The following is a 25849-nucleotide window of genomic DNA, read 5'->3' on the forward strand; positions in this document are numbered from 1 at the left end:
TTTGTGGCTCAATCTAATGGCGCAGTCCTTCGTTGCAGACCAGAATGATAGACTCCGAGTGAAAAGATGCTGGAGGACCTCTGATTAGGCGTAAGGGTTGCTGGCAAATAACCGTCAAAAGCCGAAGGCGCTTGAACCCTTGCTGCGCCTAAACGTGACCCTGAGCTCCTCTCCACCACCTTGACCGCGACACACAGCCGCATACACCCAAGCTCTCGACGATCGATCTCGACACTCGCTCATCTTTGCCTTCATATCGCCAGAAAGGCTCTTGTCCGTCGATAGCTTCCCAACGGACCTTGCCGAAGCACGCGTTGATGCATAGTTCAGGCTCATCGAGGCAGGCAGTCACCTCTCACATCCCCCACTCCTCCGCACATTATCGATCAACGCCGCCGCCCAACGGCTTTTCAAGCAATGGTACTCTCCTCTTCTACGTGACATACCGATCATGAGCGCATTTGCCGGTGCTTTGGCGCCTTCTCCATCCCAATCACCTGCTTCCGCCTCCGGCGCTCAGGACGCCGACGGTGGATCGGCCAAAAAGGACTTTCAACGCTCTTTCAAGGCCTGCGATGGATGCCGCACCAAGAAAGTTAAGTGCGAGCTCGGTGATCTAGCCGCACCGTCAGAGCCACCGTGTGCACGATGTAGACGCGAGCTGCGTCCGTGCCTCTTCACCATGTCGACCCGTGGACGCGGTCCAAAGGCACGGTCGTCCCGCTCTCAGGCCTTCGGTGCCCACCACCTGGCCAAAAACCCCCGCACGTCATCCGCATTCGACGCGAATGAGGACGATGAGCATAGCACAGCCTCTTCCGCCATCGACGCGCTCGCTGGCGCGGCTCTTGCGTCGCTGCCTGCCTCCGCTCTGAGGCTGCACTCGGCTCGACACGATGTGCCCGTCTCTGCACTCGACCCTGAAGATGCGCCGAGCATCGGCATGATCTACGGTCTCAACCGCCATGATGGGGCGCGCGAGCATAGCAAGCGTAGAAAGCTGTCGAATGACTCTGAGCCATCCGGACGCTCTGACGCTATGGCAGAGCCCGCGGATGATCACGCCTTTGACGCACACACATCCACTCGGTCTGCGAGCCCCTCTGCGGATAGCAATGGAGAGCCGCTCGGTCGGGTCTCACGATTGGACTCTCTGCAGCAGTATGCTGACGCGGGTCTGCAGCATAGCAAAGATGCTCTTCGGGTGCTGGCAGGCGTCGCAGCGGACTCTCGAGAGGCAATAAACGAGGCCGACGAACGCGCCAATCGCAGGCAGGACGACGCTAGCGTCGAAACCATGGAAGGAGGACTCCCAGGCAGCCACGACGGGCTTGCCTCGCTTGCAGATAGTCGAGCAGCGGAGCAAGCAGCTTCGTCAGGGGCGATCGCAACTTCCCCGTCGACATCCGGCCTTCGTGGAAATGCTGGCTCTGTGCCACGATCAGCGATTGCCTCTATCTACCGACCAGTGACGCCACCACCACTCAAGCATAACTACGGCTGGAGCAAGTTTGAGCCAGTCCGCCTCAAGCTGATCAAGCGAAGCGAGGCTCGCTACTTCCTCAACTTCTTCATCCGCCAGATGCACTCTTTCGCTCCACACTGCTCGCCTCACCTTCTCGACAAGTCACCTGAAGCGTTGTCCGAGCTGGTCTGCCGAGAACCCATCTTGCTCGGTGCGATGCTCTCTGTCGCATCGCGCTACGACGTCGCCAATCACAATGCTCATGTCACCGCCGTCGACACCTTCCATCGCAAAATCTCGAAATGGACACAGGAGAAGATCAGCCGCTCGTTCTTCTTGCCCGCTTCACACACGATTGGCACCATCGAAGCGTTGCTCATCCTCAGCGAGTGGGCGACGTTGGACTTGCACGATCGACGCACCTCGCCCGACGCCAGCTCGGATTCGGAGGACTCGGAAGAAGACATCGATGACGGGGACGGTCGCGACTCGGAGGCCGACGAGGAAGCGGACGGTGCTTCCACTACAATCCCAGCCATCGCCAGAGCCAGAGGCGCCGACTCAAGACTGGATCACGAAGGATTACTGCCGCAGCGGGGCAGATCAAAGCGGTCTGGAGCGAAACCGTCGCAAAAGCCACGACAAGCCGACATGCGAGAGTCAGAAAAGTTCGACGACACTGCCTGGATGCTGACAGGGACCGCCCTTCGACTGGCAGAACGACTCGACCTGCACAACGACGCCACGTACAGCGGCATCTCGAGTCGCAACGTGGCTTCGAGACGAAATGCGGAGCGCAGAATGCGCGTCTGGATGTCGAGTGTGCACGCCGACTGCCACCTCTCGGTTCGATTGGGTCGCAGGATCTCCAGTCCCGGACTGGCGGCTCCTTTCATGAACCTCGTTCGTGACCGCACGCATCCCTTCCTACTCAATGCGGACATCAGCAACAGCAGCGAGGTCGGCTTTCCATCCGGCTCAAACCGCGCGTGGATTGCCTTCCGTGCTCATGCAGAGCTGCTGCAGATCGTCTTTCGTACATGCGAGAACCTGTACCGATCCAAGGCGGTCACGGAGCGACTGTTGGAGGACGAGGACTTCGTTCCAGCGCTCAAGTCGATCCGGGACGACCTCGACAACTGGGCCAACTGGACGCAGCCGCGCATCGAACCCACACGAGACATGACCTCGCTCCGCGTCCGTGTCGAGTATCACTACGCGCGACTCTATGCCAACGGGATCGCGCTCGACTCGGTCAAGCGCAGTCTGCGGACGTTGCGCAATCACCGGCAGTATCGTGCATCGGAAGCGGCCGAGATCGGCTCGAAAGGCAGGCTGGGCAGAGCAGGCGCCAACGCGACCGCTTCTGCATCGGCGTCGTATACCGTCAGCTTCTCGACGCATCCAGCATATCCGTTTGTGCGAGAAGCACTGGCAGCAGCGCAGAGTCTGATCCGCATCCTCACCGTGGAACTCGAGTCGATGATGTGCGCGCCGGCGAGATGGTTTCTGCTGCTGGTCATGGCGACGGTATTCTGCGTCAAAGCCACGGCCGTGTCGGATGTGATCCTGCCGCTCAAACGGTGCGCACAGTCACTGCAGCAAGTGATCACGGCCTTGGAACGCGCTGCCCCGGACGGCGTGCATCTGGCAAATCGCTACTCCATGTACCTGCGCCAATTGGCCAAGCAGTTGGTGTTAACAGATGCCAATACGAGGACGGCAAGCAACGGTACCGCCCGGGCACGGAGCAAGTCGCGCAACCGGAGCACTTCGCAGCGGGAAGGGGGCCCTATGGTCTCAGCCGATATGCATCGCATTGATGCCGACAAGACAGCACGTGCGATGGATGTGCAGGCTGCAGGGGCTGCTGCAGGGACTCGGAATCGATACCCCGTCACAGTGGATGCCGCAACGACTACGACCGAGCCAGCTGCATTCGACGCGGGCGCCCCTTTCAGTGGCATGACTGCAAGCACAGCCAATCAGCACGGTCAGACTTGTATCACAGATCGATCCACAGAAAGCTATGCAGCGATGCCTCTGCGTGCTGCAGTCGCCACACCGACTTTTGTCCCATCATCCGAGGGCTCGCGCCACAATGGCCTTTCGGCGGGCAGTGCTACCTGGAACACCCCGACCGGAGTCGAGTGGACTGCTGCATCGCTGCCATCGGCACAAGGCATCGCAGGTGGCTCAGGGTCTTGGTGGAGCACCGCCGACATTCTGCCTGGAGAAGTGGATCCTCAGCTATTCCTCAAATGGCTCGACGATCAGACCTCGACGCTTGCGCCTCCAACATCGCACCATCCGTTGACGTCGTGGGCGAATGGGGGCCAGTCGTCACTGCTGCCGGTCCAGCAAGAGACAGCGACGCCTGGACTGCACGCCGCCTCACGGACGAGCACGAGCGACCCCGTAGCCCAGGCTTTGAATGGATCGTCCACCTCGAACGCGAGTCCAGCGGCAGGTATGTCGCTTCCCGCAAGGCAGAGCGGAAGCTACCAGGGGCAGGTTCAAGGGCTGATGAGCGGCGATGTTTCACGCGGAGTAGGGGAGGAGGATCTGCTAACGAAGATGTGGCTAGATGACGCACTGACCGACCTTGCTGCCGCTGGACTGGACATGCCATTTCTGTAGATAGCTTGGCATCATCGAATGAAGGGAATTGCCACGGAGCAATGCATGCAAGCGACTCAACACGCAGTTTAAGGATGACCCAGCGAACTGGGGTGCACATGAAGGGGCTGCGTCTGTACCGCCGGCTCCCATCGACCACGAGGAAGCTAGCGAGGTCCGGAGTGAGGCCCGGGAACTTAAACCGAGACTCGCAGCCGGATGGCAGCTGCGCAGGTCGCTTGGAACAGCGTGGCTCTATTCGCGAAGTCGAACTCCACGGAGACGGGTGACAGCAAACCATCAGCTGCAGCGACCAATGCTCTCAGACGACAGGGTCGCAGTAAGTCAGTGTGGTGCCAGCGAATACGGATGATGCTGACAGAGACCAACCGAAACGGGGATGCAGGGCCCTCGGACTCACACTGCCCTGCTCGCCATGACCGTCGTTCGGCAGGAAAGGGCAAGCGCTAAGCGCCGCAGTCATGGCCGCGGAGGAAGGTGTACCACAATGTAATCGATCGCAGACGTCAGTGCTCGGATCTCGCTCTTTGACCCTGCATCGCTTCATGGAACAGTTCCCTTGGGATGGAACCCGAGCCTTGTGCGTCACAACCGCAACAGGGATCCGGCAATGTAATCTTTGCGGTGCCTGCCTGTGTTGGCGCATCCATTGACTTCCGTGTTCCATTGCGCATCTGTCTTGCGTCCAGGCCATCCATGAGGCGATGCAGGCCCGTCGCGCGTCACGCTTGTCCGACGTGGTCGAAACATGGCGGCAGGGGAGAAGATGACGCTCGAACAGTTCTACCGGGCGGCTGGACAATGGAAGACCGGCTATATGTGACGGCCCAAGTTCGACCGGAAGAGCCAATCCGGTGCGAAATTCCAGTCAAACGTCAAACACTCGAACCCCTTTGAAATTGAATCTCCGACGATTTGCAAAAGAAAGCGTCAGCAGCTTTGACAAATTCGGCACCGGCAATCAACTCACACCTTAAGCGACGGTGCTAGCTTACCGCTTGCAGCCCATCATCAACGAGAAAGGCCGCTTCCCTCCATCACATCGCTCTTTGCACCACCAAGATACCTTCAAAGATCAGATGCAAGAGACTAGAAAGCTCATTCGACTGCGACAAGCGACGAAGACAAGTCCACGTGAGACGGACAAAGGGCTAGACGAGGACCAGCTTGACCGACGAGTCGGCAAATTCGGCTACTTGATCCAATTTGGCGCGTTTTTGCTGTTTTTGGTCATGACGGCTGACAGTTCGAGTCGAGCAAAAGGGTCAGCACAGCGCGAATTTGCTCGATGCGAGGTTGATCCTCCTCCCTCGGCGTCGACAGTTTGGCGCTGTGATGTGGTGTGATAGGCTGTGAGACATGGCTCGAGTTCAGCCGTTGCATCTTTGGCCAGCGAAGAAGCCTCCGCGGAGATTCGTCGACGGTCACACAAAAGGCCTTGTGTCAAGAACCATGACCATTGTTAGTCGCTGCGCCTCAGTTTCGCCCTTGCGCAAGCCGACCTGAATGGTGCCTTGCTGCTTCTGCACGATCCTCCCACTGCTTCGGCGCTCGGTGCGACCCTCTCCTATCTTCGTCACCTTACCCTTTTCTCTGACATCCGTCGTCACACGCACGCCACTTTCTTCTTGCCACGGCCACGCCCAGCTGTCCTAAGTCCATGACTACATAAAAGATTGCTCCGTCTCACTTCGCTCTTGTCCACCACAACTACATCTCAGCCAACTCTCCTCTTGTCTTCCCCTTGCTCCGTCTCTGGCTTCGACAATGTCGTCAGGTCTCTCAGCAACACAGTCGCCCTCTGACCTTCCTCAGGCAGTGGCCGACCCAGACCAGCACACGCTCAAAAAGACGCCATACCGACTCTACTCGACCCCCTTCAGCGAGATCTTGGCGCACCGCTACCAAGGTTCCGGCACGCGTGAAGACCCATACCTCGTCGAATGGCTCCCGAAAGATGCAGAAAACCCGCAGACATGGTCGCAGGTCTACAAGTGGACGCAGACCATCCAGGTCGCCATCGCAACCCTCTCGGTAGCCCTCGCCTCTAGCGCCTACTCGGGCGCCGTCGCCTCGATCCACGAGCAGTTCCACCCTTCGAGAGACATCATCGTCACGCTCGGCGTCTCCCTTTTCGTACTTGGATTCGCCTTTGGACCTCTCTTCTGGGCGCCCTTCTCCGAGGTGGTCGGCCGACGCAACCTCTTCATCTTCACCTACGCCGTCTTCACCATGTGGCAGGCCGTCACGGTCGCCTCGCCCAACATCGAGTCGCTCCTCATCTTCCGTTTCCTCGCCGGCTTCTTCGGTTCCAGTCCTCTGGTCAACACTGGCGGTACGCTCGCCGACATGTTTGGCGCTAAGCAACGTGGTCTCGCTATGGCCATCTTTGCCAGTGCCCCCTTCCTCGGTCCCGCCCTCGGCCCCATCATCGGCGGCTTCCTCGGCGAGAACGCGGGCTGGAAGTGGGTCATCGGCTTCCTCGCCATCTTTGCTGCCGTCATCACCGTCCTTGGCGCCATCAGCATGCCCGAAACCTACGCGCCTGTTCTTCTTCGATGGCGTGCACAGAAGCTCGCCGAGGTCACCGGCAAGCACTACATCTGCAAGCTCGACAAGGGTCGCGACCTCCGTCTCAAGACCCAGTTCAAGGTGGCTCTCGGTCGACCCTGGTTGTTGCTCATCTACGAGCCCATCGTCATGCTCCTCTCCATCTACATCGCCATCATCTACGGCATCCTCTACTCGCTCTTCGGTGCCTTCCCCATCGTCTTCCAGCGCTACCGTGGATGGACCCCCGGTGTCGGCGGTCTTGCCTTCCTCGGTGTTCTGGTGGGCATGCTCTTTGCGCTTTCCTGGATCATCTTCTACGAGAACCCTCGCTACGTCCGCATCGTCGACAAGCACAACGGCGTTGCGCCACCCGAGGTGCGCCTTGTGCCCGCCATGATCGGCGCCGTCTCGATCGTCATCGGTCTCGCCATCTTCGCCGCCACCGACAGCCCAGATCTGCCCTGGATCGCTCCCATTGTTGGTTCCGCACCCTTCGGGTTCGGTATGGTGCTCATCTTCCTGAGTGTCATGAACTACCTCACCGACGCCTATCTCGTTTACGCAGCATCGGTGCTGGCGGCGAACAGCGTCATCCGTTCGCTCTTTGGCTTCGCGTTCCCGCTGTTCACCTCGAACATGTACTCGATTGGCGGGAGGAACGGCATTCACTGGGGTCCTGCGATCGGCGGCCTGCTCGCGCTCATCTGCTTGCCCTTCCCCTTCGTCTTCTACAAGTACGGCGGCAAGATCCGCGAGAACTGCAAGTACGCCGCCGAGGCCAAGAAGATGTTGGAGTCCATGTCGGCGTCGACGCAGCAGCAGAAGAAGGCCGTCTCGGACGAGGACGATCTCGAGAAGGCCCACACCGGAAGCGAGAGTCACGATCAGGAGAAGCCCACCCGCACCGAGCGCAGCAGCCTCGACCTCGGAGCCAGCACCGCGGCTCCTACACCGAGGCACCACTCGGTCTCTTCCGGCTCGTCTGACGGCAGTGCTCGATGATGTTGACGTCAATTGACGACGGCCACGATCTCATACACTTGCATAGACCCCACGTCCCGCACTTCATCCCACGCCTAATCATTCCACCCCCTTTGCATAGACATCACATGTAACACTAGCACAGACAATGAACACTGCAGTACCTCAATCGACTCTTCTGTTTGTGGTCCGGTTCGCTATCGTGGCGTGCCAGACTGAGGCAGGCCTGCGTTTGCGCGCGACGCAGCTGCGCAGCTGCCAACGGACGGCGCTTGCTGCCGGTCTTCCTCAGCCTCAACGCAACGCGGAACAACCCCTTGCTCGCGTCCGTTTGCATCACGCGCACATGCGAGCGAAGGTGGTCGGCTCACAAGGGTGCTGGGCAAGCCTCGCAACGCCGAGCGGAACGCGCTTATGTAAGGTGTCGAAACGCTTTTACATCATCCGGACCCTGTCCTTGTCGGGTTGTGTCATACGAGCTCTAAAATTGGCTTTGAGTTGGCTCAAGTGGAGATTTTGGTGTCTCGCCGGTGGCTTCCGACTGCCGACATCTCTTCTTCCCTTCCTCGATTCCTTTCTTACTGCTCTCCTCATCCTTACACTCATCAGGATCGACAACATGACTCTTCGACTTGCGACGAGTACCCTGCGTCGCACGGTGGCGGCCACGCGCGCTCCCACTCTGCGCATCGCCGCGCCTCGCACACTGCATAGCTCCGCGATCCTCCCAAAAGCACCGAGGGGTAACGAGGACCAAGGTCCATCAGGACCGAATCAGACGACCAACAACGCTTCTGGCCCCTCTGGCACCGCACCCGATGCTCAGCTCTCGGATCCCTACCCACTGCCGTTCAGCCCCGATGTGGTCGACCTGAACAACGCCAACTCCGGCCCTGAATCCGGTCCCCAAAGCAAATGGGCGGGACTCAACCTCGCCTCCGACCGTCAGACGCTCGATGGCGTCGATGCACCCATGCGTGTCCCTGGTAGGGAAGATGAGGATCGGGACACGAAGGTGGCGAGGTTGGTGTACCAGTGCAGGAAACGAGGCACGCTCGAGACGGATCTGCTGCTCAGCACGTTCGCCAAGAAGGAGCTGAAGAATTTGCCCATGGAGGAGCTTGATGAGTTCGATAGAGTACGTAGCCTGCTCCTACTTCTTTCTGCACCTTCCCCCTTCTCTTCATCCCCATCGCTTGATCCCCACCCGCCCCCTCTCCCTCCCTCACATCCCCGTTCCGAACCTCAAGGATCCTCCTCCACGAAGAACATGGAGAGCACCCCCACTGACCCTCTTCCCTCCGATTCTTGGACGTGGCAGCTCCTCGACGAACCCGACTGGGACATCTTTTACTGGTGCACCCAGCGCAAGCCCATCCCTGAAAGATGGGCCGACAGCTTCAAGACCGAAGGCAAGCTCGGACACCGATTGATCGTGCACACGAGGAACGAGGAGAAGGCCGTTCGCTGGATGCCCGAGCTCTAGCCATTCTTATGAAAAGACGATATGTGTCCTTCCTCCCAAGTGCAAAGTCAGGCGACCGAAGATGCGATAGAGACATGTGGTTGAGACGACTTGTGAGGGATGGATCTCATCGGAATGCGAGGGCGCGACACAGACTGGATGTGAAGCATGGTGGACAATTGACAGCATTTCATGCCCATGTGACCCGCTGTCAAAGATGAGACTAAAGAGACAACTGTGAAGACCCAAACGGAAGCTGGGAGTTCGGAGCTCGTGCACGACAGCGGGCCACGCTCTGTGTGACTCGAACGCAAGGCGACCGCTACGTAACCCAGGCATGAAGACCGAAACTGAAATCGGAATGTCGTCAACGTGGCGCAGGGACGGTGGCTGCGCCGGGACGGAGGGGAGCGGTGCGAGATGGTCGCAGAGCGCTCTCTTTTGAGATGGTGTGCGGCCGATCTTATCGAAGCAGGGGTATATACGGGTTGGCATGGATGGAGGTTCTGCAGCGGCGAGCGCCGTTCGATCGTGTCTGCTGCGCTCTGAGCCCTGGGGGCTTTGGGGTTGCTGCTGCGAAATTTCGGCTGACCGGACTGCGAGCCAAGCTGAGCTCAGTGCCAACGCCTTCGAGATCATGGCTGCGGCGCGGTCGACATGCCGCCTATCTCCTTACTCTGACCGGAACACCGCCTGGTGCATCCTCCTCAACGCGCCCAACGTAACGATCTTGGGCCCCTTCCCCGCGGCCAAATCCTGTCGCAACTGACCCAGTGTCGCATTTGCATCCTTCTCCACCCTCTCCTGGCCCTCCTCTACCAATCCATCCTCAACCTTGACCAGTGGCGCTTGGAGGAAGGGATAGATCTTGATCCTCTCGACATCCCATACGTTTCCCTGCACGTATTCGTCCTTCATCACCCTTTCGCGAACATCGTCGATGCTTTCGGCGAGGACGACGAGGACGCTGCCGGCCATGTGCGGGCCGGGGCCTACGTCCTGGTCGATCTCGTGAAAGTCTTTGCGGAGGAGGGCGCCGCCGAGCTCGATGCGGCCGGCGCGCTTGCCGGACTGGGCATGCTCGAGATGACGCTCGCGGACCTCGAAGCGGCGGGCGTTGGCGCCTGTGTCCGCGTGGTCCTCGGCAACGACGAGGTAGCGGTTGAGACGTGGTGTCGCGGGTCGGTCGGACCACGGACCCGCGGAGGAGGTGGCTGCTGCGGCGAGACGGGGGATGGAGCTGGTGGAAAAGGCGCGCCTGCCGCATGTCGTGCGGAGGGCCGAGGTCGTTGCGCGAAGGAGCGACATCGTTGGTGCTTGCTGTCGATTTCGATAGGGGAGGTGATGGTATGCAGTGGGAAGGGGACTAAAGCTGAGCAGGATCGAGTCTATTATAGATCACAAAGAGGAAGGCTGAAAAGGCTGACTGTGTGAAAAAAAGATTACCGACGCCACGATCCCACACGACCTGCAGCTGCAGCCGCTATCACACCATCATCTCTGTCAGCAGCACAGGCGGCGCGGGGTTGCAATCTTTTTCAACTCGGTCCGCGTTCTGTGGGGTCAAGAAGAAAAATGGGCCACAGCCGAGTTCTGGGCCCCACTTTGCGATTGGCCTTGCTCGCAAACTGATAAGGAAAACCGATTTCTTCCCGCCCAACCGCGCGGCGCTTGAAAATCACGCCTTCTGCTGCCGGCTGTAGATTTTCTCCACGGAGCTGCCTATCGCCCGCCGCTCGTTGACAGCACCTCGCTTGCAATCGCCCCTGGCCGCAGGTGACGTTGTTGTGACGTTTCTTCGTGACTGATCACGAGGGGTTCCTTTCATCTCGCATACGGTGGTTAGTGTTCTCCGCGGCCGCAGAAGCATCATGCCGTAGGCACCATGCCTCGAACAGCGAGCCGAGCACGGCGATACCCGCACTAGCTCAAACTGGTGGTGCGCTCCTTGACCCAGCCGCGCACCGCTTATATCCACGGACCTGCTTTTGCGACTCCCCTTGAATCCCCTTCACACTTCTTCAAAGAACGCATACGACTGAGCATTGAAATGGTGTCTAGTACTGCTCTGAGGGCCCGTCTACATCTTGGCCGAAAGCGACGACAGGTCCACCTCCAAGGGATCCTTACCCTTCTTGATCTCGGACAACTTGGGCATCGCGCCGACGCGGATCAGCTCGCTGCTCTGCACCATCAGCGGATCGACCCCCATCGTGGCCACTGCAACCACCTCGTCGCCCTTGGCGTAGTAGGCGGCAAACTTGAGGTCCTCCACCTTGCCATCGACGTAGACATTGTCGAACTGAGGGCCGCCACTGCCGCAGTAGCGCAGCTGCGAGCCGAGCGCCGACCAGAAGATGGCCACCTTATCGTAGTCGGTTTCGGTGCCGGCGAGGGTCTTGGCGACGGCGCGGCCCTGGTTCGAGGCGACGTTCCAATGCTCGATTCGGCTGTGGGCTGAGGCACGGGTGGGAGCAGCGGCGATATCGCCAATCGCAAAGATGTCCTGCTGACCTTGAACGCGAAGCTTGGAGTCGACCGCAATACCGCCGTCCTTCTCGAGCGTGAAGCCCGAGTCCTTGAGGAAGCCCGTGGCGGGCGCAACACCGACGCCGAGAATGACGACGTCGGCGGGAATCGACTCTTCCTGACCCTGGCTGTTCTTGATGACCACCGACGTGGGGCCGGACGACTTGTCCCCCTCGATGCGCTCGACGCCAGCTTCCATGTGGAACTTGAGCCCGTTCTTGATCTGAGCCTGCATGAGACCCTGACCGACCTCTTGGCCGAGCACGCGCTCGAACGGCACCTTTTCCATTCCAACCACGGCGACGTTGGCACGCTTGGTGAGCGCAATGGCCGCTTCCATGCCGATGAAGCTCGAACCGATGACGACGACGTTCTTGCTCTTCTTGGACTCGTCACCGTCCTCGTTGCCGACCGCCTCGTTGATCGCCTTGGTGTCGCTGATCTGTCGCAGCACGAGCACGTTCTTGAAGTCGGACCCCGGAATGGGGATGCGCTTGGGCGTACCACCCGTAGCCAGCACGAGCTTCTCATACTCGATCATTTCGCCGTTCTCCAGCGTCACTGACTTGGCGTCTGCATCCACCTTGGTCACGGTCGAGTTCTGCAGCTCGACGGCGAGCACGTTGGTGAGGTGCGACTTGGAGCGCCACGTCACCTTGTCCGCATCGGCGATAAGAGCCTTGCTGAGCTTGGTGCGGTCGATGATGGCTTGTTCGTTGGAGACGATGGTGATGCTTCCTTGGTAACCGCTCTTGCGGAGCTCTTCGACGCAGTTGATGGCTCCCGCGCCGCCACCGACGATGACGACGCCCTTGCCCTTCTTGACGCTCGATGCACCGCCCTTGCAGCTAGGAGCGACACCCGGCTTGCCCTTGAGCTTCTCCGGGTCCGCAGTGACGTAGAGATCGTCGCCTTCCACCTCGAGCTTAAGGCTGAGCAGGCTGTCGAGAGCGGGTGCGTCCTCGATCTCGCCGTTCTTGGCGTGGAAGCACGCGCCGTGCCAGGGGCAGATGATGCGGCCATCACCCGTCAGCACGCCGTTGGCGAGAGGAGCACCATAGTGGGTGCACTTGGACGAGGTCGCGTGCAGCTGACCCTTGACGTTGGAGATGAGCACCTTGACGGCGTCGTCGCCCTCGCCGGCAAAGGTGAACTCCTTGAGCTTGCCCTGGCCGACGTCCTTGGCGCTGCCGACGCGAACACGTTGTTCAGACATGGCGAGGATGGAGGTGGTGAAGGATGCGGTAGCAAGTCGGGTTGAGGGAAGGAGTCGCGACTGGGAAGACGAGAGTGCAGCGCGAGCGGTGGTGGTCAACAACAGAGTGTGTTGTCGAAGCAGCAGATGCATATAAGCGGGCGGCGGGCGGCTGAGTCCTAGGCGGTGAGGGGCGCGGAGGATGATATAGGTGGGATAGAAAGACGGAGCAGCCGACAGAGGGTGATGATGTGATTGAGGAGCAATGCCGTTCGTGTCTGTGCAGCCAACGTGGATCGTGTAATCTGCAGCAGCTGTGGGGATCGCATCAAAGTCTCACCGAGCTTGTCACGGCAGCATCTCCTCTCGCTGCTTCACACACCTCCCTCGACCCTTTCCCACGCTCTCGCGCAGCTGCTTACGACAAGCTCGGAGAACCCGATCGCATCTATGCTTGAGCTCAGTCAGCGTCGAGACTGAGGGAAACAACACCATCGTCGGCGACTTGCCGAGCGGAGAGAGCGCCTTTTCCTCCACTTCGGAACGACAACCTCCAACGTGCTTCTACAGCCTGCGTCATCGCCGTCCTGCACCCTGCATTTCATCAAAGACAGCTCTGCAGATCCTCGAGCATCGACTTCTCGAATTCTGACCAATCCAGGAGCGCGCATTTGTTGTTCAGAGCACGCGACAGTCTAACACGCAACACCATTGCCCTTAACATCGTTGAGAGGATGCGGCCATCACAAGCCCAGGTGATGGTCTATCGGCGTTGTTCGTAGAACTCAATTACAGTATGTATATGGCTTGTTTACGCTTTATGGGTATCATATGCAGGACGTGAGAGCATCGTCAATGCTTGTCGCCGCCTTTGAAAGTGCGCATCCAGAAGCCATCCTTGGTCTTTTCCTGTTGCGCTCCCTCGGCTTGCAAGACGGGCGCACCTCCCGAGGCAGCTGCAGCCGCCGTAGCCGATCCAATTCCCATCGCAATCGACTCGCCGGGCGCAGGGTTCAGCCGAGCCGCGTCCTCTGTATCGTCGAGATCGTCTCCCTCGGTCGGGTTTGGAGGTACAGGCTCTCCGCCTGCTTCATTGCCTACAGCGACCGTCTTGCCGGTCTCATCTACCAGAGTGAAAGGAATGGTGGTGTCGGTCTCGATGACAAGCAGGCCATCGGTGATGGATGCATTTGGTCCGCCCGTGATGCGAATGGTGCGGTCTCGGTCGATATACCACCCTGCCGAGCTGAGCACGCTGCCTTGCAAGAGCTTCTTGAGCGCCGACTTGGATGCCTCCGCCGCCTTCTCCTGGATCTGCTTCTCCACCGGTTTCGGCTTGCCACCTGCCCCCTTTGCGCCAGCCAGCGCTCCACCTCCGATTCCCACGACTTGCCCGATCTTGGCGACTGCCTGACCCTTGGTCGCGTACTTGAGCAGCCGTTTTGCTGTGGGTGTATGGGTCGCAACTGCAGCAGTAATGCGTGCGGCTACCGCTGAGGCGGCGGCCACAGTGCCCCCAGCTGCCGCAGCTGCTCCTGCAAAGTAGATCGCCCCGGAAGCGACGGAAAGAACGCCAATGGTGATGGCAGCGATGGGCGCATAGGTTTGAAACTTGTCGTAGCTGTTGTCGCCTCGGTCGATGCGAGCTTGGATGGTGAACCAGACGCGACCTGTGTGCATGGTGGCAGTTCCGCCGTTGGGCGGCACAGCGTTGGCATAGTGAAGCGGCGACACCTGCTTGAGGCAGATGTGCAGCGGCACCTGCGTGTCGTTGATAAAGGTGACGTTGGGCATGTCCGTACGTCTATGCCAGTGTGAGCGTTATCAAAGATGATGGTTGTCTGTTGACCTTGACGGCTTCCCTTTCATGAGCACTCATATCTCCAACCTCGAGCGGAGTCTCTGTTTGAGGCTGTGATCCATGCTTTGTGGAGGCATGTGGCCAAAAATAACAACACAAGGCCGCGGAACGACCCTCGGCGAATTTCACACGACGAGCCGCTGTTCGCTCGATTCTTCTTGCCTCGAACGAATCTGTCCGGGCTACTTGCATCTCCAGCATCTCAAATGTGGCCAATCTCGGGATGGTGAGCATGGTTGCTGCTTTCACTGATCAGATGTCGTATCATCTACGCTCGAAAGGTCTCGAACTGCATTCTGAGGCGACGATCAACCGAGAACATTCGCGTCGCTCTTCTTCTTCTTCTTGCCGCCCTTTTGAAACGCTCTCCAGTCAGCGACGCGATGATCGCGGGTCTGCTCCCACGCAGCATCGTGATCTGCCTTGCGCTTTCGTTCTTCTATGGCTTGCTCCTTCCTTTTTTGTGCTTCTCCCTCAGCTTGATGCTGTATTCGTATCGCTTTCCTTCGCCGCAGCTCGTCGTCCACCATCAGCTCCTTGGTCGCCTTGCGAACGCGCTCGTCCCAGCTCGGTGTGAGATTGGCTAGACGCGCATCATCGTAGCTCGTGGCAAAGGGCAAATTGAGCTCCTTGAGCACCATCAGTCTGGCGTCCAGTACGGTCTCGTCCAGCGTCTTGCGTTTGTCTTGGTCGAGGAGGTGCGAAGATGCCTTCTTGAGCAAGTCGAATGCTTCTACCGCCCTCTCGTGCTTGACCTTGTCAGGATGGATGAGAAGCGACTTCCTGCGGTAGATCTTGTTGATTTCCTTGTCGTCTGCTTCCAGCGGTACCTCGAGGACGTCATACGGGTTGAGGCGAAAAGCGCTGAGTATACGATCGATTTCGAGCTGCTGTAGCAAAGACGTGCGCTCGAGTGCAAATGCTCGCTTTTCGTCGGCTGCTGATGTTGCTGGCGCACCGCTGACCGTTGCTTCGTCCCGCTGCGTCGGCAAACGATCCGACGCTACATTCTCGGGCCTTGACCCACCATTGACACTGTGGTGAGATGAGACCGATGCGCTCACGCCGTTGCTGTGCTCGCTGGTCGGTGCTATCGGTCTTGTCCCTGGCGGTGGTGGTGGCGGCGGCCCTGGAGGCGGCCCTGGAGGCGGGCCTGGGGGTGGACCGGGCGGTGGTGGTGCGCGCCCGGTCATGTTGCCTTCGATTCCAATCAAGCAAGCTCAAGACTCGCCTGTGAGACCCAAAAGGGCTGGAGGAGAAAGCAGGTCAGCGCACGTCGATGTGATGGACTCAGAGGAAGGGTCCATGCAGCTGCGTGAAAGTGGGGCGAGTCTGGCTCCAACTTAATTTTACTCCACCTCATCCTGATGCTCTTCGGCAAGCACCGAGCGTGCATCACCTCATCCACACGGAAGCTATCCGAAGTTGCTTCTCACCATCACACCATCGTTCTCACGCTCGTGTCAGCCTCGAGCTGACAAATGGATCAGCCGACATGCTTCCGTCTCTCAACCTCAGCTCGTCTAGCCTAGACCAGTTTCGCAAAAACATCTATCGACCTCGACTCTGCCTGCTACTGCTGCTCATCCTCCTCAGCCCCTACAACAAGAGCCAGCTCACATCGTCTTCCGACACCACCGAGGTCAGCGTCAGTGAGCCTGCTCAGTCTGGCTGGGCAGTCAGCATCATCGACGGTCTCGTCGTAGCAGCCGCGCCTTCCGCATCCTCTTCCGCTCTGCCAAAGCCAAGCGCAAAGTCGAAGAAGGCTTCGCAAAGTAAGCAAGTTGGCCCCTCTTCCGCGCCATCACCTCCCAATGCCAAGAAAGGCAGCTCAAGCGCTGAAGATTCTTCAGCACAGCAGGGTCAACCACCGCCTGGCTCCTTGTTCCGCTTCCCCAAACTCAGCTGGGCATTACTGGTCGACGAGCATGTGCTGCCTGCGATGCTTCCACTGCATCTGCTATGGGCAATACGTCTCGCAGGCATGGCAGTAGAAGATGGGCTGGTCAAGTCGTCGTTGCTTGGGTCGAAATCTCGCTTCTACTCGGTGACCCTTCCGCTCATCTACCTGAGCATCCTCGGCATCCTAGCCGTTCTGGTCGGGCAACCTGGGACCGTAGCCGCCATCACCTCGCGTTGTTACGACTGGAGGTCCAAGCTCGGATACGAATCGCTGTCCGCAGCGCCCGCAGAGAGAGTTCGAGGCTCCATCTTCAAGTCGGACGGCTTGCTTCCGTTGTCATTTTTTGTGACGCTAGAGATGGCCTCGACATTGATCCATTTGCTCTGCATCCTGCCTAAGGTCGACGCCACTTCTATCGCCAGCATTCTGCCGATGCAGCTTCAGCTTCCGTCCCCCTCGCATTTGCCGCCCATCGTCGAAATGCTGCCAATTCCTTCTTTCGTCAAGGCAGCATTGACACAGCCAGTGACCAGCACGCATACGGCCAGATATGCGAGGAACCGCAGACCGTTCATGCCTTCTCTCAACCCTACTGCCGCAACAGGACCTGCCGACATCAGCAGCAATGATCAGCAGCCTCGACAGGACAGCGATGCTACAGCAACCGCCACCGCCGTTGAGCCCACCAATGCCTCTCCGCAGCTCAACCGTCCTGAGACGAATGATGATGCCCTTCCACAGCAGGTGTACCGTCGCATCGGTGCGCCAGAGAACGAAGTGCTGCGATCAACAAGCGTGGCACGACCCATTGCGCCATTGCGGCTTCCGGAGAACGATGCCGACTCTGCGCAGACAGCAACGTCGCCCTCAGCCTCAGGAAGACGGCGGGCGCCTCGCATGCGTGGGCAGTCTGTCCTCGTGTCCACCAAATGGATTTCCGAAACGGCAACGTCGCTCTTCGACAAGATCATCGGCACACTGATCTACTCGATTATCACATTGCGGCTGCCGACCCTCTCGCCGACGTCGCTACCACCTGTCCTCTCGCTGCTCAGTCTCCGATCTGAACTGGCCTCGATGACGCAGATCTGGTCGAGGGCGCGCAGCTCGGTCGAATGTCTCGAGTTCGTGCGCCGGCGTTGGGGTGTGCAGCTCGATCAAAGTAAAGATCCGTACACTTCTGTGACGAGACCACGGGCGGCTGCAGCGGCGGGAGACTACCAGTGGAAGTCGTACGACGATGTCTACTGCGCCATCTGCTTTGAGCAGACCCGATCGGCTGCTGCAGCAGGGGGAGCAAACGACAAGGATGACGAGAAAGCCAGCGATGCTAAGAAGGAGGAGACGCAGAAGTTCGAATTCTGCCGTCTGGACTGCGGACATGAGCTGCACGACGTCTGTTTGGTATCATGGCTGACGGCGCAGGCATTCTGTCCAACATGCCATGTCGTTCTCAGCTTCAGCCCGAGAGCCGCGACCAGTGCTCGGCGGACCGCAGCGCCGGCTTGAGCTTCATCGTCAATGCAAGTGGTTGCGTCAACACAATCGAGCTGATCGTGATGTGCTTCATTCCTGACAGTTGCGAACATTGCCGGCGACCTGAGCGGCTTCTTCTGGAATATCAACGACGAGCAGTTACCATAAGAGGCAGGCGACCATGTGACGGTGCATCTTCGGTTTCGGAAAACCGGCACGTCCGATGCCAGAACTTTTTGGAAAACGCGGCTTGCAGCTGTCACTTTTGTCTGCCGAGAGCGGTGTGGGTGTGTTGGTCTTTCTTATCTTTTGCAGGTGGGGTGAGGCCCTGATATCATAACTCGCTAACGGCAAGCACGCTATCTTTGGATCTCACCACCATCACATCCATCCAGTCGCAAGGCCCAGATCGCCAAGAACGAGCCGGAAGCAGTCTTTGCCGCTTTCCTGTCTAAGTCGGCTAGGCGACAGGCGCGATGGTGTCCACAGGGTCCACTGCGTCGCTCTTGCGGCATACCGCTTGGTGTGCCATTGATGCGCTTCCAAGACGAGCAGCAACCTCAGCCGGCATCGGATCAAAGAGCTCAGTGTCACAGCGGCCACCGTGTATGATGTCGCAGCGTAATGTTGCGCTCGCTGGCCCCTCCAATCCCCCAACCCTCACCCGCCGCTCGCTTCACACCACCCCATCGCCCTCTTCATCCCTATCGCCCACCAACACCCTCCCTACCCCAGCCGAAGCAGAAACGGAACACGCAGTAATCTCGACATTCGACCTCTTCTCGATCGGCATCGGCCCTTCTTCCTCGCACACAGTCGGACCCATGCGTGCGGGCGTGATCTTTGTCTCTGACCTCGCCGACATGGGTCTTCTCGACCGGGTGCACTCGATCAAGATCAACCTGTACGGCTCGCTCGCGCTGACCGGTGCGGGACACATGACCCCGCAAGCGTTGCTCGGCGGGCTCGAGGGAGATGACTGCGAGACGGTCGATCCGCCCAGCGTGCCCCTGCGGTTCGAGCAGATTAAGGAGGAGAAGAAACTGCATCTCGGCAAGAACCTCTTCAAGACCCTCGGGAAGGGGAGAGGCGAAGTGACAGAGGGCAAGATGGTGGAATTCGATTACGACAGGGATGTGAAATGGATGTTTGGCCAGGTGCTGCCTCACCATTCGAACGGGATCCGGATGAGCGTTTTTGATCAAGAGGGGACGATGCTGGGTACCAACGATTACTACTCTGTTGGAGGAGGATTTGTGGTCAACGGCGCGCTAGCGACCTCTTCCTCCACATCTTCTTCTGGTGGCAAGCCGAATAGCGAGGACAATACGGCGCAACTGCACGACGAGACACTCGAAGTGGCCGCCCACCCGATCGACTGGGGCGAAAACGTATTCTACAAGCAGATCCGACGTTCTGACGCCGAACCGAACCGACGCTCTGGCTCCTCTCCCACCGATTCGAACCTCCTACCTCGCGTCGAGGCGCCTTCCTCTGAATCCAACACCCTCACTCCCCTCTCCTCCAACACGCCGGCCCCTTCGCACGCAGAAAAGCTCACCGCCCGCCCACCCACCGGCCCGCCCTTTCCCTTCCACAACGCCGCCTCGCTCCTTCGCCAATGCAAGACGCGCAACTTGACCATCGCCCAGGTGGTCTACGAAAACGAGCTCACCTGGAACCCGCCCGACGTCGTCCACGACAAACTGGTCAAGATCTGGAGCACGATGGACGAATGTATCCGCGCCGGTGTTGAGAGCTCGGACAAGACCCTACCTGGGCCGTTGGCGGTTCGACGACGCGCTCCGTCGCTCTATGCGCGGTTGATGAAGGGTGTCTACCCCACCACTTCGCTTCCCTCGTCCCGGACAGGGGAGATTGGCTTGGGCGAAACGCCAGGCATAGGGGGTTTGTCGCCGGTGTCCACGTCGCTAACCACGCGACCTCGCGTGATTGGCAGATTCAACCACCCCATCCCACCTTCTCCACCACGACGAACCAACTTCCCCGCGATCGACTACCTCACGTGCTACGCGATCGCCACTAACGAGCAGAACGCGGCAGGAGGGCGCATCGTCACGGCTCCCACCAACGGTGCGGCCGGCGTCCTGCCTGCAGTGCTCAAGTACTGTTTCGAATTCATCTTTGACGACGACCCTTTGCGCGATCTGACCAACTTTTTGCTCACGGCGAGTGCGATAGGGATGCTGTTCAAGCGCGGGGCGACGCTGTCGGCGGCCGAGGGGGGGTGTATGGCCGAAGTGGGCGTGGCGACTGCCATGGCTGCGGCAGGGTTTGTGGCCGTGTTGGGTGGAGGACCGGAGAAGGTGTTGCAAGCGAGCGTGATAGGGATCGAGCACAATTTGGGGTTGACGTGCGATCCGCTGAATGGACAGGTGCAGATTCCGTGTATCGAGCGAAACGCTTTGGGGGCGGTCAAGGCGGTTACCGCGGCACAATTGGCGTTGGCGGGGGATGGAAAGCATAGCGTCAGTCTGGACGATGCGATTACGGCGATGCGGGAGACTGCGAGGGATATGCACACGAGTTATAAGGAGACGAGTCTGGGTGGGTTGGCGACTGCGGTCAAGGTGCCTGTTGCCATTCCGGATTGTTGACGGTAGACTGGACGATAGTCACGCAGAGATATGCAAGTCGCGCTGGTTGTGACGGAACGATGCGAGCATTGTGAAGAGCGATCGAGCCTGAATTGCCATGGCGATGCAATCTGCAGAGGCACTCGTCACGTAGTCTGCCACGTCAACAGAACTCACTTGACATTGCGCGGGTGATCAGAGGGAGATATGGACCAGTCCGCATCCTCCAATCGCCTCCGCAGTGCGGTTTCGCCTCGACCAGGGCCCCATCCTCCCGATCCTCTCTTTTACCGCCGCTCCCTCGGCATCCTGGACGGCACCTTCAACACGCTCAAGCACAAGCCCGGCCCCTTCTTCGTCACCTTCGTCTTCCTTCAGCTCTTCTTCAACCTCGGGGCGAACTCCGCTACCTTCATTGTGCCCGCCGAGGCCGTTCCGACCCGAGTTCGTGTAACAGCGCACGGATTCTGTGCTCCGCCTGCGGCCCAAGTGCGGTGGCCCGTCTCTCATTGTCGCTGCTCTTGTCGTACCTGGCCAACAAGACGCACCTGGGCTACCACCGGTGTTTTCTGGATCTTCTTCGGTGTCTCGGTCCTCAGTGTGCCATCGTCAATGTGCTCTTCGTCTCCCGAGACCGACGAGCCGCAGAAACTCGCGCGATGACGATGTGACAAAAGGTTGCATTGCGAGAGGCCATATGGCATCCGTTCGAGACACAAAAGAGCCGTATCTCCTGGATTCCACGACATTGCTCGGTGGAGTACAGCTACATATCCGTGCGCCAAATGTCCTGCAAAATCCCCGACCACTCCGAACTCCCCAGTACGTCGTTTAGAATAAAGTCCAACGAGTCGAACGCTGCCGAGCCGGCATCGCCACTCTGGCCATTGGTCGGGTCGACCATGCCAAAGCTGGAGCCGTTGCTTCGTGCATTGCCCATAGGGACGCCATTGGCGTAGTACGGCGGGGGCGTGTGCGTGTGCGATGAGGCATTGGACGAGCCCGATGCGGGTATGGACGAAGAGTAGGGGTGATAGCGCTGTTGGTGATGGTAGATCGCTGGGTTGCCTGCTTCGAGACCTCCGCTGGGAGGCAGGGCGGCGGCGAGCGATTCCGTGGCATCTGGACCGTAGCGCTGCCCTGGATGACTGCCGCGCATGAACGACGATTCTGGCGCAAAGGTCGCTGCTGACGAGCGATATGGTGAGGAGACTGCCTCGCCGTGATCCGGTCGTGGCGCGACACCATTCCGATATCCAGCAACCGAAGGTGCCTCGAATGCATGCACAGCATCGATGCTCTTCTGCGTCATCTCGTCCTGCAGCATAGCTGCGTATCGGTCGACCTCCGGCTCCACCGCTGCTCGTCTCTCCTGCGGTCTCGAGCCAGCACCGTTTAACCTCGGTCCACGTCGGACCCCCGTCTCGACCGCGCCATTCCCCGTCGATGTCGTGCGCTGATGCTCCTTCTTGCGACTACAATCCGTCCAGCAGGCAATGACCTTCAGCATGCCCTGCAGAATATACGCGCAGGTAGCAGGAATGCTTCCACTCTGGATCGATCCCTTCGGATCCAACGAGAGCATCGCCGTGACGACGTTCGAGAAGACGAGCTGCCACGACTCGGAGCGCTTCGGCGGCGTCTTCCAGAGCTTGAACATGGTCGCGTGCATCTCCATCGCGTTGAAGGCGGCTTCGAGGGCAAAGCCGCAGACGTTCATCATGGGCAGCACCGTGCGTGATTGCCCCTCCACCATCCACCGGTCTTGCGTCGTGGGCGTCGATCGGCCGCGCCCGTTGGTGCTGGCCGTCTTGGCCGCCCGAGCATCGCGACAGAGGACGCTGACGTTGACAAGCACCTTTTCGGCAGCGAGGATGCGGTGTTCGCCGAATCGAGTGAGGAACTCGCGCATCTCGGGGGACGCGTTCTCACCGCGGACGAGCAGAGCTAGCTCGTGTGATGGGACGTTTTCCTTCTTGTCGATGCCGAGTCCGCGCAGAATCGCCGCGCCGAGCACAAGCAGATATCCAGCCGTCATCTCGATGTTGAGCCACGTCCTCAGTAGCTCGCCTCCGTCGCTGATGCTGTCCAGGCTCCGCACAAACTCCTGATCAACGCTGACGGTCTGTCGCTTGTAGTCGTCGAGGATGCTGGACAGATGGGCGAGCCGATGCGCTTCAGCAATCTCGATGGGTGCGTTGGCGATGGCATCAAATGCCCTGAGCAGCTGTCTCATCGCCAGACATCGGGTGGCTAGACCGACACTGCCTATCCTACGTTGACACGACCAGCGTCTGTTCTGGAACAGCTCGTTCTCCGGTACCTCGTCGCGCGCCTGCCGCAATGGAGGCTCGTCAGGAAGAATCAGGGATCGACTCCAGTCGTCCGAGAAGAAACGCCCATCGATGCTCTCGTACAGTTCGTCGTCGCCGAGCGTGAAGCAGTTGTACCACGCCTTGACGCTGGCCCAGGCCATGGCGGTTCGCTTGGTCTCAAAGTCGTCGAGTTGATTGGTGGAAGTAAAGAAGGAATACGGAGCTGCGGCGGTGAGAGCGACGCGGTCGAGGCGCACCGAGCGAGCGAAACGTTCTGCTGCATTGATCTGCGAGTCGGTGCGGATGCGGTTGCGAGACGGCCCTGGAATGGCGGAGACGTCGACGGGAAACAAAGCCAGAAGTTCGAGAGCCTCTACTGCCTTGGGCGAGCGTGGCGATGTGAGGTTGAGACGGGCCAGATCACGAATGACGAAGCGAGTGACTGAGAAACGCGTCACATCGTCGGCTGGATCCCGAATGTGCTGCAGAGCAATGAGGTAAAGCACCTGTTCGAGAAGCTGGGTCGAGAGTGTTTGCTTGCCTTGCAAGGCCTCTTGACGGATCTGATAGGCGTTGGAGATGTGGGGCATCCAAAGGGTGAGATTGTTCTCGCACCAGTCGCTGAGCTGTTTGGACTTTTCGTTCGAGACAATCTCGGTGACGTCGGTCTCGATGGTAGCTCGTGCGGATACAAGGCGAAAGACCTTGGACGCAAATCCGTTCTGGCGAGGGACGAGCTCGGTAAGCAGCGTGAGGGGTCGACTTCGTGTGGAAAAGCGTTCCCAAGTGTCAATGTTGGCAGCATCTCTCGGACTGCGGTCCTGCGTCTTGATGTGAGGGTCCGATCCGGACGAAGCGGCCCTCTTATTGAATCGATCTGACGGTCTCGAGGCAGAAGTCGAAGGCGGTGCCTCGTCTTCGTCCGAAGAGGGATCGGGTGTTTTCGAGACGAGTCGCGCCTCGGCGGGATAAACAATGTGATCACCCACCTCGCGTCCTCCCGCCAGCTTGAGGTCGTTGGCGTCGGAAGGAGTGATGGAGGAAGGTACGAGACTAGTAGAGCTGGTGCTGGCTTGGCTTTGAGCGCCGAGTGTGTCGCCAAAGTTCGAAGCTAGCGAGGTGGTGGTGCTGGACTTCCGCATGGCTGGACGATCGGTGGCAGCAGCAGACGAGCGTCGCTTTGACGGGGTGGAACGCGCTGAGCCGGATTCTGCCGTCGACACCTTGGGCTTCTTCTTGTTAGCATCGTCGACGATACACGAGATCTGGAGCGTCTTGCATCGATGACAAGCCTGGTGATATGGGAGGGGCAGGGAGCTGGAAGGAACCTCGAGATCGGGGAGCTCGCATCGTGCCTTTCGCTGTTGACACATGAAACAGGAGCGGCGAGCGTGGGTGCGGCGTGGCTTCTTCTGGATGGGGGGCGTGTCGGTGTCATTGTGAAGCGGTGGTCGTCCACGGCTGGTTGATCCGTTTGGACCTGAAACCGGTGATGAAGAGGCGGCAGGAGCCATGTTGGAATCAAGCAGTGGCGCTTGTCAAGTGCTGCTTGGCCAACACGCTTCGAGTCTGCTTACAGCTGAGTCGAGTTGGGTCGAGTCGGGTGATCCGGTAGACAGCTGTGATGCTGCTAAAGGGGCTGAGCAGCTGCTATGAAAGCGTCATGAGAGATGGGCAGTCGAGACCAGACCGAAAGCAGGGTTGGTAGGGCCGAGCAGAGCAGCGAGGGGGAGAAGCGAGTGCGTTGGATGATGTTGCGTTCCAGATGGAGGGCTCCGTGGTATTATAGGACGAGGTGGGTATAGAAGAGGTCGAAAGATCGACGAGTCATTGGCTGTCAGACGCAGCTTTGCGGTCAAGGTTGCGTCAATCGACCCAAGCGGCGATCAAGGAGATGAGCAAAGCGGTCATGTCGATGGTTGAAAGTGACAGCAGCAATGCAAACATCCGCTGCAGCTCGTCGTCGGTGGATGAGGCCTAGAAGCGGACTGAGACAAGCGAAGCATTCGCATTTGACGACATCTGACGAGTGTCCATCTCGAACCGAACAATGCGCAGCAGCAGAGTCGACAGCACTGTGCCTTGATGTGCATCTCCAACCTAAAAGAAAGTGGCTGAGTTTGTGCAGCTGAGTCGGGATCAAGCAGCGATAAACCGGAAACAGGCTTCAGAGTCAGGGCGCCAAAACGCCGGTGTCCTGTAATCGAAGCTTCGGCTAAAGTTTTAGCACCAAAGGCACAAAAGAGGCGAGCTGCTTCCATTTTGACTCCATTTTGGCATTCGGGAAATGAGAACAGAAACAAAAGTCGGGTCAGCCGGTGGTTCCCAGTCAGCGTTGGGCGCTCAACTCAGCCGGATGATCGGAATCTGCCAGTTGGCTAGTGCTTCGATCCTTTTTCAGGAACACAGACCACTGACGCTAATGCCCTCAACTCTCGGTCTGCGTCTTCGGAGTTGCTTTGCTGCTCTTCTCATGCCTCGTCGCCGGTTGGCGAGCACAGCATCGCCCATCCTGATCGACTCGCCAGCCTCGATTGATGCGATCCGCACCTCGGCCATCCTCGACATGAATTGATGCAAACAGATTCACCGCATCTTGATGCCGTCGAATCGACCTCGTCCACGTTCCTCATCCACATCAGCTAGTGTCGACTGGCGTCTCCGCCGTTCTCCCTTGACGGCACCATGCTTCTCAGACGACAATCGCACAAGAGCTATGGCAGTGTCTGATCACCCCCTCCTCGGTGTCGGATCGTCGAGAAAATTCGGATCACCACGACATTCAAGCTCAGCAAGCCCATTCACTTCCCGGCGCTTTCGCCGCTGTGAATCGCTCTAGACTTCCGACTCATGGATCGCGCCTTTCTCC

General features: G+C 59.0%; 10 protein-coding genes across 10 annotated transcripts; 5 read left to right on the plus strand and 5 right to left on the minus strand.

Moving 5' to 3' along the window:
- Window positions 1-451: 451 nt before the first annotated feature.
- Window positions 452-4105, plus strand: PSEUBRA_000045 (Zn(2)-C6 fungal-type DNA-binding domain protein; the record flags this gene model as incomplete). The annotated part of the gene is made up of 1 exon (XM_059464381.1): window positions 452-4105. The coding sequence occupies one exon, from the start codon at window positions 452-454 to the stop codon at window positions 4103-4105; it is 3654 nt and encodes a 1217-aa protein (XP_059320935.1).
- A 1767-nt stretch (window positions 4106-5872) lies between these two features.
- On the plus strand, window positions 5873-7660 carry PSEUBRA_000046 (Major facilitator superfamily; the record flags this gene model as incomplete). The annotated part of the gene is made up of 1 exon (XM_016435689.1): window positions 5873-7660. The coding sequence occupies one exon, from the start codon at window positions 5873-5875 to the stop codon at window positions 7658-7660; it is 1788 nt and encodes a 595-aa protein (XP_016294662.1).
- Window positions 7661-8258: 598 nt separating this feature from the next.
- PSEUBRA_000047 (Flavinator of succinate dehydrogenase) lies at window positions 8259-9125 on the plus strand (the record flags this gene model as incomplete). Its single annotated transcript, XM_016435694.1, has 2 exons — window positions 8259-8777; window positions 8961-9125. 2 exons carry the CDS (start codon window positions 8259-8261, stop codon window positions 9123-9125), a joined length of 684 nt encoding a protein of 227 aa, XP_016294663.1.
- Window positions 9126-9776: 651 nt separating this feature from the next.
- PSEUBRA_000048 (Dimeric alpha-beta barrel) lies at window positions 9777-10412 on the minus strand (the record flags this gene model as incomplete). Its single annotated transcript, XM_016435701.1, has 1 exon — window positions 9777-10412. The coding sequence occupies one exon, from the start codon at window positions 10410-10412 to the stop codon at window positions 9777-9779; it is 636 nt and encodes a 211-aa protein (XP_016294664.1).
- Window positions 10413-11184: 772 nt separating this feature from the next.
- On the minus strand, window positions 11185-12849 carry PSEUBRA_000049 (Pyridine nucleotide-disulfide oxidoreductase, NAD-binding domain protein; the record flags this gene model as incomplete). The annotated part of the gene is made up of 1 exon (XM_016435705.1): window positions 11185-12849. One exon carries the CDS (start codon window positions 12847-12849, stop codon window positions 11185-11187), a length of 1665 nt encoding a protein of 554 aa, XP_016294665.1.
- An 831-nt stretch (window positions 12850-13680) lies between these two features.
- Window positions 13681-14622, minus strand: PSEUBRA_000050 (uncharacterized protein; the record flags this gene model as incomplete). The annotated part of the gene is made up of 1 exon (XM_016435710.1): window positions 13681-14622. One exon carries the CDS (start codon window positions 14620-14622, stop codon window positions 13681-13683), a length of 942 nt encoding a protein of 313 aa, XP_016294666.1.
- A 375-nt stretch (window positions 14623-14997) lies between these two features.
- PSEUBRA_000051 (DnaJ) lies at window positions 14998-15882 on the minus strand (the record flags this gene model as incomplete). Its single annotated transcript, XM_059464402.1, has 1 exon — window positions 14998-15882. The coding sequence occupies one exon, from the start codon at window positions 15880-15882 to the stop codon at window positions 14998-15000; it is 885 nt and encodes a 294-aa protein (XP_059320936.1).
- A 302-nt stretch (window positions 15883-16184) lies between these two features.
- PSEUBRA_000052 (Zinc finger, RING-H2-type) lies at window positions 16185-18101 on the plus strand (the record flags this gene model as incomplete). Its single annotated transcript, XM_059464404.1, has 1 exon — window positions 16185-18101. The coding sequence occupies one exon, from the start codon at window positions 16185-16187 to the stop codon at window positions 18099-18101; it is 1917 nt and encodes a 638-aa protein (XP_059321020.1).
- Window positions 18102-18676: 575 nt separating this feature from the next.
- Window positions 18677-20686, plus strand: PSEUBRA_000053 (Serine dehydratase-like, alpha subunit; the record flags this gene model as incomplete). The annotated part of the gene is made up of 1 exon (XM_016435693.2): window positions 18677-20686. One exon carries the CDS (start codon window positions 18677-18679, stop codon window positions 20684-20686), a length of 2010 nt encoding a protein of 669 aa, XP_016294668.2.
- Window positions 20687-21431: 745 nt separating this feature from the next.
- PSEUBRA_000054 (Zn(2)-C6 fungal-type DNA-binding domain protein) lies at window positions 21432-24494 on the minus strand (the record flags this gene model as incomplete). The annotated part of the gene is made up of 1 exon (XM_016435703.2): window positions 21432-24494. One exon carries the CDS (start codon window positions 24492-24494, stop codon window positions 21432-21434), a length of 3063 nt encoding a protein of 1020 aa, XP_016294669.2.
- Between the last annotated feature and the right edge of the window lie 1355 nt (window positions 24495-25849).

This window comes from Kalmanozyma brasiliensis (assembly GCF_000497045.1).
Source record: "Kalmanozyma brasiliensis GHG001 unplaced genomic scaffold PSEUBRA_SCAF1, whole genome shotgun sequence".
Classification (NCBI taxonomy): Eukaryota; Fungi; Basidiomycota; class Ustilaginomycetes; order Ustilaginales; genus Kalmanozyma; species Kalmanozyma brasiliensis.